Source organism: Colias eurytheme, chromosome 3 (assembly GCF_061535395.1).
Source record: "Colias eurytheme isolate Ceu_HAF_F1 chromosome 3, ilColEury1 Martin Lab GWU primary, whole genome shotgun sequence".
Taxonomy (NCBI): Eukaryota; Metazoa; Arthropoda; class Insecta; order Lepidoptera; family Pieridae; genus Colias; species Colias eurytheme.
In genome coordinates, this window is record NC_142982.1 from 6,448,591 (window position 1) to 6,465,423 (window position 16,833).

Consider the following 16,833-nt stretch of genomic DNA (forward strand, 5'->3'; position numbering starts at 1 on the left):
GTATATTCAGGGAGAAGCTGTGCAGTGTGCTACCGGCCCGCGCGCAGGGCTACATGTGGTCGCTCGCGTTCAGCACGAGCCAGCACGGCTTCTCGCTCGCGTCCATGTACCGCAAGATGCAGCGCGTCGACAGCCCCGTGCTGCTCGTCATACAGGACACTGATAATAACGTGAGTGTACCTTTTTTTAACCAACTTCGAAGAAAAAGGAGCAGTTATAATTAAAAAGTAAAGTCGTCTTGAGTTTTTGGGAATTTTGCAAGGAGTAATGAATTGGAATTTTGTCATGTAAGTTTTTAGAGGTATGGCTGTAGCTGTGGCTGTAGCATAGTCGTCTCAATTCTCTCATACAGGGACTGTTTGTGATCAATTATAATACATTTAACTTTTAAGGATTTCAATCTCCCACAAGACAAATGATATTAAAAAAATCCTGTCAGTATTTATCATCGCTAGAAGTGAACACGAGAATGCGAATTAAGTAGTAATTTATTAAAAACAAAATGTTTTAAAATGTAAAGAATGCAATAAAAAATTAAATACTTACCACACATATATATAAGAATATATTTACGAGTATTTTATTCTTTTTATAATTAAATACTCCTTTAAAAAAGGACCGCGAGAACCGTACCGGAAAAGAAACACGCTTGAACGCATTCTAGTTATAGTAGTATGAATTACCGTGTTTCCAATTGCATATACATATAATTATCAAGCAAATACCTAACTGTACAATTGAATTGTACATGATCACTTATTGGGTTATTAATTATATGGACGAAAATTTCAAAAGGATAATATGTTTGACTTGAATGCATATTGTGGTAAAAACTATGAAACCGTTCCGGTTAATTATATTTAAACCCTCAGGTTCCGAGATAATCACATATTTGACATTTAAAAGATACTCAAGGAAGGTATTAAAATTCCAAGACGTGCAATCATTTTATAATCTAGTACACGTGGTTTTAGTTCAAACACATAGGTGTGCTGACATACAGTATAATAAATTATCTAATTGGATTATTCGAGCTTAGGTTATGCTACTAAATATTCTGATGACCTTTCTGACCTACTCTACCTTGTCTATGTGTAAACACAGTTAGTTTGCATCGATAAAAACAAGAATTTTAATTGAACTGATTTGTCATATTTTAATCAGAAATTCATCCCGCGGTATGCTCACAGCTCATATATATTATTATTATTTATTTGTAATTGATGATAATAATTAACAATACTTAAGTATATCTTTTACTAAGTTTACTGAACATAGATTAATTTTTTATCAAAATGTATTTGGCATTTATCGGAATGCGTTATGCGGGTACTAAATTCTAATATGTAGAACTCTATACATATAAATATGGATAAAATGGGTATTTCTAAATACTCAATAAAATATCATATAAAATGGGTATTTCTAAATAACTCTAGTTATAGATTTTGTTTACGTTTACAAGAATCATGTAACAGATAAGATACTTAAAAATAATAATTTTACGTTACTAAAATAATTATTTTCTAGGTACTTCATAAAAAGCTCACATAATTATCAGTAACCTCGCAGCAAAATAATAACAAAAATTATTAATTATTATGAGTAGAATAAACGCCTAGTTATTGAACTAACGTTTTCATTATTTATAGTTTGATTTATTTAATTACATATTAAATATCCTTGATGATTAATTTATACCGATAATAATCAATAAAATTTTCTTTTTTATAATAATAGCAATGAATGGATCGCGTCCATCAAAAAATGTACTTACATCCTTTTATATTTAAGCAATTTTTTCATTATGTTGTAGAAACAAGAACATCATTTTGATAATTAATGATCATTAATACAATTTTTAGAATTAAAACAAAAAGACGAATGTAATTTGTAATTTAGAATTATTATGTGCAAAATGAGGTCGTTATGTGCGGTTCTTGTCGGTAATGTATTTTTAATAGGTTCAGAATATATTATATGTATTATATCTTACAGTATGGCTATGTAATATAGCCATACTGTAAGATATAATACATATATGTATATTCTGACCTATTAAAAATTAAATTAAGTTATAAATAACTGACACTCGAGCCTTCTTTGTAAATAGCTGTAGGTATATTTTTTACGTATTGAAGAAAAAGTATTTATTGAAGTAATTATGAAAAGTATTTATTTAATTTGATAAATTTACTTTAAATAAGTATGAAGGTCTTTTGAGACGAATGTATGATATAAACATAATAAAATATTAAATAATTAATTGATAAAGAATGTTGTTTGAAAGGAGCGAGTAATTATTCAGTAAACTGTGGCAGCGATTAATTTTTCATACTTGTTTGTGTAAGAAGGTTATGGCGTAGTTGAAAACTTGAAAGTTTATTAAAATTTATCTCAATGTATTCGAAAATTAGATTTCAAAATGCAACATGCAGAATCATCTCAAATCTCAATCGTAACTGTAGGTAAATTTATGTAAAATCATCGCCACCAAGCGGTAAACTTAAATACTGATTTCTATTTTCAGTCCTGTTATTTGTTACGAATCTTCAAAGAGGACAAGTACCTACCTATAATATTTACAAGAACCCAAGTTTGAATTGTTCAAGACGTGTTTTTTGCAAGCCAAATTTTATTTGACGTTAAATTATAATTTTGTTGAATTTGATATTAAATCCATCGCGCCTCGTGATTGCATTTTCTATTCTTCAAAAATGTACATAATTTTGTTTTGTAGGTGTTTGGCGCGCTGACGTCATGCGCTTTACGTCCCTCTGAGCACTTCTACGGGACGGGCGAGTCGCTGCTGTTCGCGTTCCAGCGGGCGGACGAGCCGCGGCCGCGTGCGCTCTCTGATAAAGGGGACGATATCAAGGACAAGGAAGATGACGTCACGGAGAAGAAGGACGAGGACAAGGACGAAAAAGAAGGTATGTTTCAAATGAACAGTGGTTAAAAGTAGCTTTCCGCCCGTGGCTTTGTTAACTTTGTCTTAAACTCAACAAACTGTATTAAAAAAATTTTCTTGATAAGCTCTATCTATAAAAAATTTGCATAAAAATCTGTTGCGTAATGTAAAGATCTAAGCTTACATAGGGATGCGACTTTGTTTTATACTGTGTAAACATGTAGTGATGATTATCGAAAAAAAAAAATAATCATAAGCACCGCGTAATGAATCACTTTGGTAAAGTGTACGTTGTAGGTAACTTGTAATGTTTGTAAACTTGACGGAGTTTGAAAACGGAACCTGAAAAACAGTTCCCACGCTAATACAAACAAATTATAGTTTTAAAGACGGAATAATAAATGTTGTCTTATTTTTTCAGAACCAGAATTCAAAACGAAATTCAAATACTGGGGCTGGACCGGAGACAACATGTACTTCATCAGGGGGAGTAACGATAACATATCTATTGGCGCTGGAGAGTAAGTCGAACTTACTTTTATTTTTATTAGTATTTATAGGTTAATTTATAATTACTATGACTAGAAAAAATCTATGTTATTGTTTTGTTGTCATATTTATTTGTATCTGAAAAGCAAGTGTGTATATCGAACGAATGACTTAATTTATCACCCCCTGTATTGGTATCGGTCAATGTGTTGTTTAACATATCTCACCCCGCCTTTTTTATGGGTGTTATTTTATTGTTATCTTTATATAATGATAATGTTGTTTTTCGATCGATATCTTCTCAAAAGTCGGTGAATATATTTGATAATATAGTAAATTCACGGTGTAATGGTAACCCACCCACAACGTGAATTGTTTTTTTTTTTATTATAGGTTTTGTTTGCTATAGTATATATCACTCGTTCAATAATCCCCCCTCTTTCCCTCTGTCGTTGACTAATGTTGTGCGGTGTACATTGCAGCGGCAAGTTCGGCATCTGGCTGGACGGCGACCTGTACCTGGGCCGCACGCAGCGCTGCACCACGTACGGCAACGAGCCGCTCAGCACGCGCGAGGACTTCATCGTCAAGATCATGGAGTGCTGGACCTTCATATGAAGCGTCCGCCTTCTTATGAAATTCGCTACGAGAATTTGACACCGCAACCCGTCGACCGCGACCGGGCTGCGGCCGCGTACCTCTAGTCAGAAGCGCTGAAGCTCGACGCTTTGATTCCCGTGTCGCCGCTCGCCCGCCCGCACGCAGTCGCCGCACTGCGCACACTCGTGCACCAATCCTAGTCAATTGTCGTTCGTGTGTAAGGACGGACGCCGCCCGCGAGCTCCCCTCGTCACGTGTCAATTCAATTAATATTGTAACGTTGTTGACGTTGTAAACGTATTTGTAATGACATCAAATCGATGTTCGGTAGAAATTTATATTCGTAGGTGGCGCAGTGGGAAAGGCTCGACTCATATCAGACCAAATTACTGTTACACTTGTGGAAACAACACATTTAATATACGCTCGTTTTACGGGTTGTTGACTGATGTTAAATTTTAACGTTTTAAAATAAAATATACATACATATTTAAAAATTTGTATAGTGTCAATTTTTTTATTTCATTCATTATTTGTTATTTTTATAAAACTCGAGTTTATCCAGTTTTACATATTGCCATATACGTGGCATCTTTTATACGATTCAAATGTATGAAGTCAACAACCCTATGACAGTACAAAGCAAAACGCATATCACTTGGCCGAGCTTTTCTCACGAGTCGTAGTGAAACAAATGATCATTGTGTTTAGAAAGCTGTCTATCGGTGTTACCCAGTTAATGTTTATATAATGTTCACGTTGTTTTGTCGATGTATTCGCATTATTTACCGTAGTACTGCATCCGAAGGTCTCCTGGCAACACTGGAGGAAACTTGCCAAAAAAACGAACGTGACTGGTTCACTCTTTATTATTAAACTGCATCTGTATTAGAACTGGTGACACTATCAGTAATTATTAGGTTTAGTTTACGTAGTAGAGGAGTATTTGTTTTGTTTTCATGTCTGTTTGTATATTAGTCATATTCTTAAGTTAGTGAGCATAATTTATGTTAACACTTCACTGTGATTTGATTGATATGGCATTTTATTGTATAATGGAATTATTATACTGTAACATTATCGTTAGCTGTTTATTTGAGTATCTTTGGTACACTATTCACCATATTTAGAGGGAATGTATTCAACATTACATTCATAAGTATTTAAATTTATGTTTTATAAGAAATCATAAAATTATTTTACGATGTTATCGCTTGAGTACATAAATGAGTAGCCAATAAATTGATAATGTATTATAAATTAGTAAAGATATAGTTATTAGAAAGCTTAATGAATGTAATCGTCATTGTGCTTAGTAATTGTGTCACTTAGCATGGTGTTACTCAGGTTTCTGGTCATAAGTTATCGCTAAAGACGCCTATGACCCTCTTCAGTAGTTTGTGTTAAGCGTATATACAAGTTTAACCATTATAGTACCTTGGAAGTTTTGTGCAATATTTTAGTGTAACATTCTAGTTTGCTGGTTTTTAGAGGACTGTAGAAATAGTATTCGACTATGGTTTGATGTATAATATAGACATTTACGCCATTGCAATGTATACTGTTAAATTAAATTCTATGTGGGCCTTTATGTGAAAACGTTTGCAGCAATGTTATTATACTCCAAAGGTGGATCTGTGTCGCATCAGTTAGCTAGGGCAGCTTATTTATTACATTATGTCAATTATTCGCATCGTAGAGCATGAAGCTATCGTGAGACTAGTAGCTGGCATCAGCAAATCCTATTATTCTTTCATTATAAGGGCTAAAGATTTAAGCTATGAGATTATTGGTGAGATATATTTTTATGCAGTATCGTAATTATTTGTAATCGTTCATAGTTGTAGCGACATCGAAAATTTGTCTATGGCATTGTTAAGCACATTTATTTGCGAGTGCATCTGTCCATGCAGTACTATAGATTGTTATTTGTCATCAGATTGTCATAGAAATCGAACTTATTTTACAGCATATGATTATATTGGCATAATATTGTTAAAAATTTAATTATAATAAATATTGTTGAGTAGTAATGAGGAATGTATATTTATTTGTTTGACTTTAATTTTCATTAACTGCTGTAGCTGTATTATTTCAGGTGATCTATTGTAATTTCTAAGTTGTTAAAATGTAAATCAAGCCATAATAACTGAGAATATATTCTTTTGAAAAAAATGTCTTTATTTTATTTAATATCCTTCACTTATGCTAAGATGTAATTTTAATATTGTCTTCTATCGTATCGGTTACCATAGCTTCTGTCATCTTGATGATAATCACTATAACCTCGACTATAATTTTCAGCAGAGCCTCTATCATGGTAACTGTCGCCAGAGCCTCTCTCATGATATCTTCTGTCTCTGTTATTATATCTATCTCTATCGTAAGGGTTAAATCGCCTATTATTGCGGCGTTCATACCGTCTTGAGTTATTAGAAGGCCAGTTATTTTCTAAAATAGGAGGCACACTTGGCTCTGCATTGAACACTTTCATAAATTCTTCATCTTTTTCAGTAAATCTGTCTTTAAACTCCTCTTCACACTGAGCTAGGAAATCTTTATCTTCAGTTGATAATTCTGCCATGTTATAAAACTGGATATGCAATGAGAGACTGCAAAACTGAAAGTTAATTTTAAAAGATAAAGTAAAGATTAAAGATTAACTAAAGTACTGTCTGGACTTCTCGTAAAGTAATGAATTTTCCCACATGGTGTGTAGTGTTTCACTGATTTATTTTCATTGTAGAAAATACGTCAAAGCCTTTTGTGCCTAGCCAGAATAAGACGAGAGAGAAGAGAAGAGATAAATTAAAAATGTGAAAGTATGTGGGGTTGCATCTATGTAATATGTATGTAGTTTATCTGTCAAAGTAAAATAAAAATCCTAAAGAAATATGTATCAATTTGAGGAAATACCTTTTTCACTAAGCAGATTAGGTAAAATAAGTGCAAAAAAGCGATTAAATGTATAGATTTGTTCTGGATTACGATTTTCAAAGAGCCAACCAATTATATCTCCACATTCAGGGCATAAACATGGTTTCCAATGATACCCAGGGAACCACAATTCTTCTTTCTCCCACTGAAAGCACATATGGTAAACCTTTACAATAATTATATTGTGGTCCCAGTACAGGGCAGATGCATTTCATTAAATATTTTTAATAACATTTCCATGAATTTATATTTAAAAGTAAACCGTTATGACTAAGAGTAAAGTAATACTTCAAAACCTGTGCAATAAGTGATGAGTGATTACTTCTATTTCATAATGCAATATCTGAGATTTAAAAATTGATTTTAAGATAAATTGAGTAGTTTTCACTAACCTCCCCAAATCCAATACAATTAGAATGGTTAGCGGTAGGGATGTAACGATACCGATACCGATACCGATATATCGGCCGATATATCGGCAAGCCGATATATCGGTATCGCCGATAATAAATCAACCGATACCGATATTTTTTTATTAAATTCTTTCTTTTCTTTTATGTTTTTGCATTGTATTCTTTCATATTGTTTTATTTCTGTTTCTGTAATAGTGTTAAGGAAGAGCGCAACCTCCTGACACAAGCATTTTATTTGCTTACTAGGAGTGTTCCAATCACAAATTAGTTTATGTAAAGGAAAGAAATAAATAATTTTGAATTTTTTAAATTTTTAACGTGATAACGTTTTTAAAATCGTTTTAGTCGGGTGACATGTTCATAAACTTGTGTCACACCAAAACCTCACGAGCGCGATCGCAGGTATAACGAGAGAGAGACGGACCGATCTCCCGTTTCATCTCGAGCGCTGCATTATGTTATCACGTAAACATCTCGATCGTAAACCTACTTTACAAACAACCAATTTTTTTGATATCAAATAATTCAAAAACCCGCGCCCAATGAACGATGCGGGAGGCCGCCCGCGCGTGCGCACTTTGTTTTCTGAAAAAACTCTACCAATAGTAAACTTTTATTAGGTACTGATTGTATGTGTATTACTTAAAGTTTACAAACTCAAACTCAAACATTTATTCATTCAATTAGACTTCTTATACATAGAAGCACTTTTGAAACGTCATTACATATTTTAAAATTTACCACCGATTCGGAAAGCAGTATCTACGGAGAAGAACCGGCAAGAAACTCCATAGTTGCTCTTTTAAATCATGTCAGTTTTACAATTACAAAATACATATGTAACATCATAATATATTATAATAACATGCCAAAGAACTGTCCTGTGGTTTTTTCGCGACAACCCTCCATGGGTTTTTATCGTCCATATATTCCTGAATACTGTAGTACGCTCTCTGAACTAGTACATTTTTTATATAAGTTTTAAATTTAGAACTACTAAACTCTTTAATATTATGAGGAATTCTATTGTAAAAGCGTATACCTTGACCCATAAATGAATTTTTAACTTTAGCTAATCGGAAAAATGGCATTTCAATTCTATTTCTGTTCCTTGTGCCATAACAGTGTCTATCTCCTACTCTTGTGTGTAAGTCGGCGTTTAACTGACTTCGTAAAATAATAATACTAAAATAAATGGTTTTGTTGTTTTTTGATTTGGCATTTTTATTTAAAAGAATACGATTAACAGTTGTCTCTGTTAAATGTTGGTAACTTTTTATGCATAATTCACTATTTATTTTTCTACCAAGCCATCGATATCGGTATCGGTATCGGTATCGCCGATACATTACTACAAATATCGGTATCGGTATCGTATCGGCAAAATCATGTATCGTTACATCCCTAGTTAGCGGTAATTATAGTGAATTGAAATATAATATCTTTCCTTAATATCTGAACCAATATATTTTTTTCATTAAATATTGTGTCATTAAAAGAATATAGAGATGAATGACTTTCCTTTGCAATTATATCACTAGCGTTCGATATGTTATTACCACAACTTCGACATAATATATTTGCCTCTGAAATAAGTTAAGAGAAGAAATTATATAATTATACTTCAGTTAAAATACTTTATAAATAACAAGGAATTGTGGTATTTCATGTTAGATAGTGCGAGCACCATGGTTAACAGCCAAAGATGAAGACAAGAGTACGATAAAAAGAATTAAAAGTATAACCATCGCCACTATCAAAATATAATAATATTATGTTCCACGAATCACACACTGCACTAGGTATTTGTTGCGAAGTATTTCATTTACCTGTTATCAATACTATCAATTATCTGTCTGGAGACGTGGAACTCAATAATGGGGTAAAAATCTCAGAGCAATAAACCTATAGAGTACTTGTATCGAGCGTATACAATTTACATATATTTGTTTCTCTCTATCTAAAGAAAACGTCGTAAGAAAGAATGAGATAGCTATAGACTACAAGCTACGTTTCAACATAGTCATGGCACCATTTTTACTATAGGTACGTATTTAGATAGATAGAAGGTGATAGTGATGGGATGTGCTTCAATCGATAAAATCGTGAATGCATTTTGCATTTACGGTTTCGTGAAATAATAAATAATAAAAAAAAAAACAAAATTAATCATAAATTTCAGTTGAATACATTATTTGTTTAATCCTACGAATATAATAAATGCGAAATTATGCGAGAATGGATAACTTTCTCTTTCACTGCTGAACCGATTACAATGAAATTTTGTACATACACACATAGGATAGGTTTTATACCGGAAATCCCACGTGAACGGGAACTGTGCGGGATTTTCTTTAAAAACGCGGGCGGAAAGCTAGTATATTTTAAAATAAATTTTAAAACTTGAAATATAACTACATAATTTAAAATAAAGATCAATAAAGTTAAAGGAGTGAGGAGAAAGGCACAGTCAGCATGAATTTTAACAAGTTCATAAAAGGACAGTCTTAAAGAAAACATTTTCCTTAGATCCTACTAATAAAGCGAAAGTTTGTGAGGATGGATGTTTGTTACTCTTTCACGCGAATACTACTAAACCGATTACAATGAAATTTGGAAAAATTACTTTTGATCCCGTAAATCCCACAGGAATGGGAACTATGCGGGTTTTTCTTTGAAAACGCATGTATATTAAGTATGTATTTCAATAGTAGTTTCTCATCTATGAGAACTGTCATTTAATCAACCGTTTAATTTTCACATTTAAAGTAAATGTGTAAAAAAAATTCACTCACACACAAATGTATTTATTATCTAAAGGAACAAAAAAAAAACGTAAGCGTAAGATTGCACAATTCTTCTAGAGTATCCATCTTGATAACACGCAGGCTCGAAATGCAGTGAACACAATCTAGCAAATTTAGACGGCGTCCAATCTACACGTCTCATGTTTTATACCCATTTCTTATTTAGCTCTGGAAATCTAAAACAAAATGAATTTATTAATAATCTAAAAGAGAAACAACAAACTAAACAGATAAGTCAAATAAAACAACCACGTGGTATTTTTTATTTTCCTGCTGTAGAAAATTTACATCAAATATTTGCTACAACAACTACATATAAATCTGATATAAGAAACAAAATAAATAAATCAACGTTAATATGAAATAGATTTTTTGTCATAAATCGATAATATACGCTAGATGTGTAACAACACTACGGTGGTAAACAAAATGCCAAACTTGATAATATTGTGACAATTTTTAAAAATTATTTAATTCTTTTGTATCCCACAACCCCATAAAGTGGGTAAATGTTACAGTTACAACATAAACTTATAAAAAAGCGCTTGATAAAACCTTCAAATAGGGTTAGAACATAAATATTTATCAATTTGCTGAAAATCACTTACCGATGGAAAGATATTTTTTCATTGTTTTCATCCAAAACTCCCATTCGACTAGTAATACCCGGTAGCTAAACATACAATAGTCATTTTAGCACACTGACAAATAAAAAGAAACACTATACACTTTATATTTTCTAAATATTTCGTTAAAAACACTTGACGCACTGAGCCCACCAGCTGGTTGGAAAACAAACTGACTGCCGGCGCGCTACGTTTGAAGACAGTGCAGATACTCTATCGCTATCGCAATCTGACTTATGCTGTTATTGACTAAGAGTAAGTAGATTAGAAAATATGTATTTTGTTCTGTCTCAATATAAGAACTCTATAGGTTTATTCCTCTGAGGTAAAAATAATATCAAATCTCAAATAATTATAGTGAAAACGATTGACATTTGACACATAAACACATCATGTGATCATGAACAATTTCAGTACAATTTTGGCATTTGCCTGACACTGTCAGAGGGCAGTGTTGCCAACAGATCTGGCCCTAATGTCACCGTTTCTCATGCATGAAGTACTGTACTCCCAAACTACGCATATGTGTTTTATACGTGCATAGTTTATTGTATTTATTACTTGGAAAATTCTAAACTTAGAAGTTAGAACCTTGTTAGAACTATTAAAGTTTCTTACTGAAGCTGGCGTAATGATGGATGTATGGAAGGTTAAAATAAGACAAAGTTTATATTTAAAAAATATATTTTTTCAAACACTGGTTTACATTTAAACTGTAGAAATCTAATCATGAAAACCTCAGTCCAAAGGATTTACAGAATCAGGGATTATCTCTATTAATGTGAAACTTTTATTACATCGTCTCAAACTTTTTGGTCTGTGTAGCGCACAGAACAGTAATGGTATAGCGCATGTCGCGTGACGGTCGAACCGTACGATAATTATCGTACAAATACGATAATTTTGTGCCTAAGTTTCACTTTTACCGTGGATTCATAAAACCACACAACATTCTTTTTTTTTCAGAACTTTTATTATGCTCTTATTAACTTTCACTTTCCCCACAGCTATCTGCTACCTGTGTAAATAATCATTTTATCGGAAAATTCAACTTTGAAACAAAACTAAGAAGGGTATGTAACAGCAGCTCTATATAATTCCATACAGAGATAATACGTGCGGTCACAACCAATATATAAAGACGACTGACGGATTTATTAATTTTTTGACTGGCAGACTACCGTCACCTACCGCCCGAATTGTTTTCGATTGTGTATGACTCTGAATTGACTCCTATTTCTTTCGAACAAGGTGCAAGATTCAAGTGCATTGTTTAGAGCACTTACGATTCAATGATTCGGGGTGATTTGGGTGTTTCTAGAAATACGATAATTAGCGAAGATCTGCATGTGCATTATTAATAATTTTGGAGTACTGTAGCCTATATCGCCGAGTATCAGTAATTGTGTAACGCGTTTTATTAAAGAAACGAATCTTCAATGGCGGCCAAAGCTGACACTGACATAATTTGGTAGGGTCAGTAAAAAAGAAAATAAAAATAATGTAAATGGATAATTATTTTATTATTCCAATTTGTTTATTGACAAACTTTTTTGTTATGGTATTTGTGTATTATCATATTTACGTATACAGAATGCAACTAAATCCCCATAATACTCGTAATAAGCCCATAAAACTGACCAACGTTTCCCAAAGAATATAATTTGTCAAATTCCAATAAAACATTATTTACTATCGCAAATACATAATTGTCATTGTAAATTTATGATAAAAGCTATTTTAGGTAAAATCAAATACATTTAAGAGCTAGCGCGCACGAGCAACTTTGTCTCCGCAACTATTTTGTCTCTCCTATCAATTGTATGGGGAGTTGCGTCGCTACGTGCGCGCACTTTCATACTAGCCCATGGGTGGAGAGACAAAATAGTTGCGGAGACAAAATAGTTGCGGAGACAAAGTTGCTCGTGTGCGCTAGCTTAGTGATTTTACTTTTCCCTATTTTTTTTTTGCATGCCGTACGGCCGTGTGTAAGCGAGAGGGGATGATAAGCGCCGCCATTTAAGATTCGTTTCTTTAATGAAATGCTTTATAGTAAATAGTAGCCTAAAGTAGCCCAAACACCATGAATTAAATAAAATGTAGTTTTTATCAATTTATTTATAATATATTCATAACACACTGATAAATAGACATAAGCCATCTTTGAAACACGTTAATGAAATTAAAGTGAACATTTTAAGTAAAATATCAAAATAATCTAAAGACTTACAGCCCCCCTAGACAAGTGGCTTTCTATTAGCGTATAAATGAATTGGCCAGATTGGCCCTTGCGCAATGGCCCTCGGACGCCTGTAGGTATGTTTTTAATACCTACACGCGGAGATAGACTGGCTTGGTTAGGGTATAATATTGAAATGCTGAATTTATTACCTGTCAGTTTTTACTCAAATTAAGCTGTCCAATAAAAGGAATAGTATACTAATTGTAGTGTACTGTCTAGCTATCGGTTTAAATGTGTGGGTTAGGCATTTCTATTTGTTCCTGGTCTGTGTACTAAGTGTACCTCACATAGATCGTGCACATATCTTACGACAAAAGCGAATACATATGGGACTTGTGTATGGGACTAAAGAAATGGAGGTCATGAATAAAAACAGTGTTTTCAATAAAATAAGTGAAAAATTTATATAAAATATCAAGATAACTATAGATAAATTTGAAAAATAGTTCAACTGTATTAAATAAGCATCCATGGTAGACTAAACCAGACATAAAAACCATTATAAACCATTTTCACTCGGAAAAAGATAACGAATTGAAATCGGCAAAACGGAACGTAACTCAATTATATATCCTACAGCTCGCGCGCATTTACTAATGTCACTTGTCAAAGTTGTTTACGGTTAGGTTAATAATTTTCTAAAGAAATTACATTTATTAAATTAAATAAGTGAAAGAAAACTAATTTCACAATGGTTACTAAAAAGGAACCTTCTCTTTAATCATCTAAAATACAGCCAACTTGATTTTGATTCAAGTGTCAAAAAGTACGCGAATATTTCAACGTAGGATATTTACATAATGTTCCCACACAATGTATGAAGATGATAATATAACTTCTACTCCAAAACGATGCGTGCTCACTGAAGTCACCAATTCGTCAAACTATGTCTCTCCAACAGCAAATTTAAAATTGTTGACTAATGTGGCCTTGCATTATCCCACGCCGCCGCCGAGCACTGTACACCGCAAAGAAAAATCTTTGCAAATATTATGCGACAAGTAAGTTTATTACAATGACATTTATTAGAGTGGTAATATACCTTTGCTTATAAACCTAATCACACTTCAATATTTTAGATTCTTGGATCTTTATCCATTGCATGGAAATGGTCCAGTTGAGCTACAACTAGATAGTACAGCAGCTCGACTGGGGGTGGAGAAGCGGCGTATGTACGACATAATAAATATTTTAGAAGCTATGCAATGTGCAGTCCACAAGAGAAAAAATACATATCTATGGCATGGTGCGTCAAGGTTGAATTCATTTTTAAAGATGTTAAAAAAGCAAGGAGAAAATTTAAGACTGTCTGAAGTACTCCGGGGGAAGGCGCCAAAGCCACCAGCCCCCAAGCACAAGACTCTTGGAGTATTAGCACAAAGATTTCTCATGCTCTTTTTAGTGGAGCCTCCTGTAAGTATTTTACTTATTTTATGTTTGGTTTATATTTTAATATTGTTATTTTAATTAATATGATTTTACTTACAGAACAGACTGATTAATTTAGAAATGGCTGTAAGTGTACTCATAGACACAAACTCTAAATGTAAGTCAACATTATCACCAGAGCAAATGGATCGTCAACACAAATCTAAAGTGAGGAGGCTCTACGATATAGCCAATGTACTGATTTCAATTGGTCTCATTGAAAAGGTGTATGGTAATTCAATATTAAAGAAACCGGTGTTTAAGTATGTGGGGGTTAGATCAAAAAAGCTTGATAAAGCGGATTTATTTACACCATCTCCTATAACACCGGTGACAGTGTTGCACGGGTCACAACAGCTCACACCGTGCCATGTGTTTGCTGGCAAGTCCAAACGGAAGTTAGAGTTCACCACTCCCACCTCTAGCACGGATAAGCTAGGTGTGACCACTCCTCCACACACACCATCACACAAATGGGATGAAATTTTACTTGTAGCCGATATGGAGTTAAGTAGAATTAATAATGGAGTAACTTTGTAAATCCTTGATAATTGTTATCTTTAATATTATGATATTTTTATATTTATTATTTATAAGAGGTTGCAAAAAAGATTGACAAGTATGAGACAAATAACAATGATCTTGCCAAATCTTACATTTTTGGTAAATATCAAATTCTATGAATTTTTAAATATTAGAATACCCTAACAATCCTTTTAATATGTAATTATTATGAATTAATAATAATATTTAAGTGCCTTCCTAACTTTATCTAAAATTATGTATACTGGTGAACTGTATACTGGTGTAACTTATGAACTGGTCTTCCATGAAATATTTTATATACAGAATATGAACTTATTAATGTTTTATAAAAACTAAACTGTTCTCTTTGTTGAAAATTTTATTAAAGTGTTACTAATAGAAAAAATTTTAATATAGTGCAATTTGGATAAAAATCTGATATTATTTATATTTATTTATATACAAAAAGCAAGCATTGACCAAGGAAATAATGTTAATTATACATATTATAAAATAACCTCGCTAATCATTCAGGCATTAAAAAATTTGGTTATTTAATTATATTTAAAAAAAAAGAGTGGGTGTGCGGAGCACACATGTCAGAAGTGAAACTTCTTTGGCAAGATTCAAAGATACCAAAATTGTTGCATTGCGCCAGGGTGTAACGGTATTGTTAATCAAAGCGCCAAGTTTCACTTCAAAATTAAATTATTTAGTTATTTCGAATGAAGTCTGAATTTTCTTTTGTCTTTATTTATTTTTCTTTTATAAATTATATCCAAAGTAAGCAGATTAATTGATTAATATAGCCCTACTGATGCTTAATAGATTTCAGAATAAAAAACTTATTTATAGCACATTATTGAAAGTATGGATTAGTGAGATTATATTATACTACATATATAATATTATGTACCTAAATAATTCAATGTTCTTCCTTTATCCATGGTGAAAAATTTAAATCAAACAAATTAACCATGTTGACTTTAATTGATGTATTGCTTTCTTATATGTAACAGCTGACTGTATTTTTATTTGTATGCAATGGTTATATAATATGAAATTATTTTAATAGTATTTATACATAGAGAGACATATTAAGCACATAATTCAGATTAATATTAATACTGCAGATGATTATACCTATCAATTATCTTATAATATTCTCTTTCAGCTGACATCATACTATATTTAAAGATTTTAAAATGTTATAATGTATATTTAACATATTATACTAGTAGAGTATTAACCTTATTGAATGTGATGACAATTTTGAGAAAAATAATAATTAAACATCTATCTATGTTATGACTGAGTAGGAACCATAATAATTGACTGCAATTTAGGTGAATAGATGTTTGTGTCAACAGGTCCTTTGGTAAATGTGATTTCATGTAATATTTGTAAGAGTGAAACTTAGTACCTAGTTGCAAATATGCCAGGTTGTCTATATTATGCATTTATAATCATATTTTGTTAAATAAATATGGCAAATTTTACAATTAGTGTTTTTTATTGCTCCTAATTAAATGTATTGTTTGGACACATAGATTTAAATAAAAAGAATGAGATTTTTATTTTATATCCCACCTAGCCCATTAATTACTTAAGCTTTAACTGGGGGAGAGGTTGAGCCATAGTCCAAATCTCATCTTAAGGAGGAGAATATCAGTAATGATCATAAAGACCTGTTTTAATGAAAACAAAAAACAGCCACATCTGTTTTGGCAATAACCTTATGAAGCATAATATTAAATATATTGTCTTCGAAATAAATCTATCCCTTTTTTAATCTCACAATGTCTTACCAGGGGGTTGGGATCAGAAATTCCAAATTCTAAAAAAACATCTCAAG

General features: G+C 32.3%; 3 protein-coding genes across 14 annotated transcripts in view; 2 read left to right on the forward strand and 1 right to left on the reverse strand.

Annotated features, from left to right (window-relative positions):
- Positions 1–6,173, forward strand: part of mtd (TLD domain-containing protein mustard) — a 104,209-nt gene extending 98,036 nt beyond the window's left edge. For 9 of the 12 annotated variants that reach the window (XM_090119705.1, XM_090119695.1, XM_090119702.1 and 6 more), the window contains 4 exons: positions 11–170; positions 2,741–2,933; positions 3,333–3,432; positions 3,883–6,173. In XM_090119705.1, coding sequence (XP_089975831.1) covers positions 11–170; positions 2,741–2,933; positions 3,333–3,432; positions 3,883–4,018 — 589 coding nt within the window. In that variant the 3' untranslated portion in view covers positions 4,019–6,173. The remainder of the gene's footprint in view (positions 1–10; positions 171–2,740; positions 2,934–3,332; positions 3,433–3,882) is intronic. The other 3 variants (XM_090119708.1, XM_090119704.1, XM_090119707.1) reach the window with 2 other exon arrangements.
- A 278-nt stretch (positions 6,174–6,451) lies between these two features.
- On the reverse strand, positions 6,452–9,172 carry LOC149909646 (protein cereblon-like). The gene is made up of 5 exons (XM_090119709.1): positions 9,038–9,172; positions 8,756–8,936; positions 7,330–7,354; positions 6,917–7,082; positions 6,452–6,620 (listed from the first exon to the last, which is right to left on the reverse strand). The coding sequence occupies exons 1-5, from the start codon at positions 9,096–9,098 to the stop codon at positions 6,586–6,588; spliced, it is 468 nt and encodes a 155-aa protein (XP_089975835.1). The 5' UTR covers positions 9,099–9,172; the 3' UTR covers positions 6,452–6,585.
- Positions 9,173–13,582: 4,410 nt separating this feature from the next.
- On the forward strand, positions 13,583–15,235 carry LOC149909647 (transcription factor E2F7-like). The gene is made up of 3 exons (XM_090119710.1): positions 13,583–14,026; positions 14,105–14,438; positions 14,514–15,235. The coding sequence occupies exons 1-3, from the start codon at positions 13,839–13,841 to the stop codon at positions 14,991–14,993; spliced, it is 1,002 nt and encodes a 333-aa protein (XP_089975836.1). The 5' UTR covers positions 13,583–13,838; the 3' UTR covers positions 14,994–15,235.
- The last annotated feature ends 1,598 nt before the right edge of the window (positions 15,236–16,833 follow it).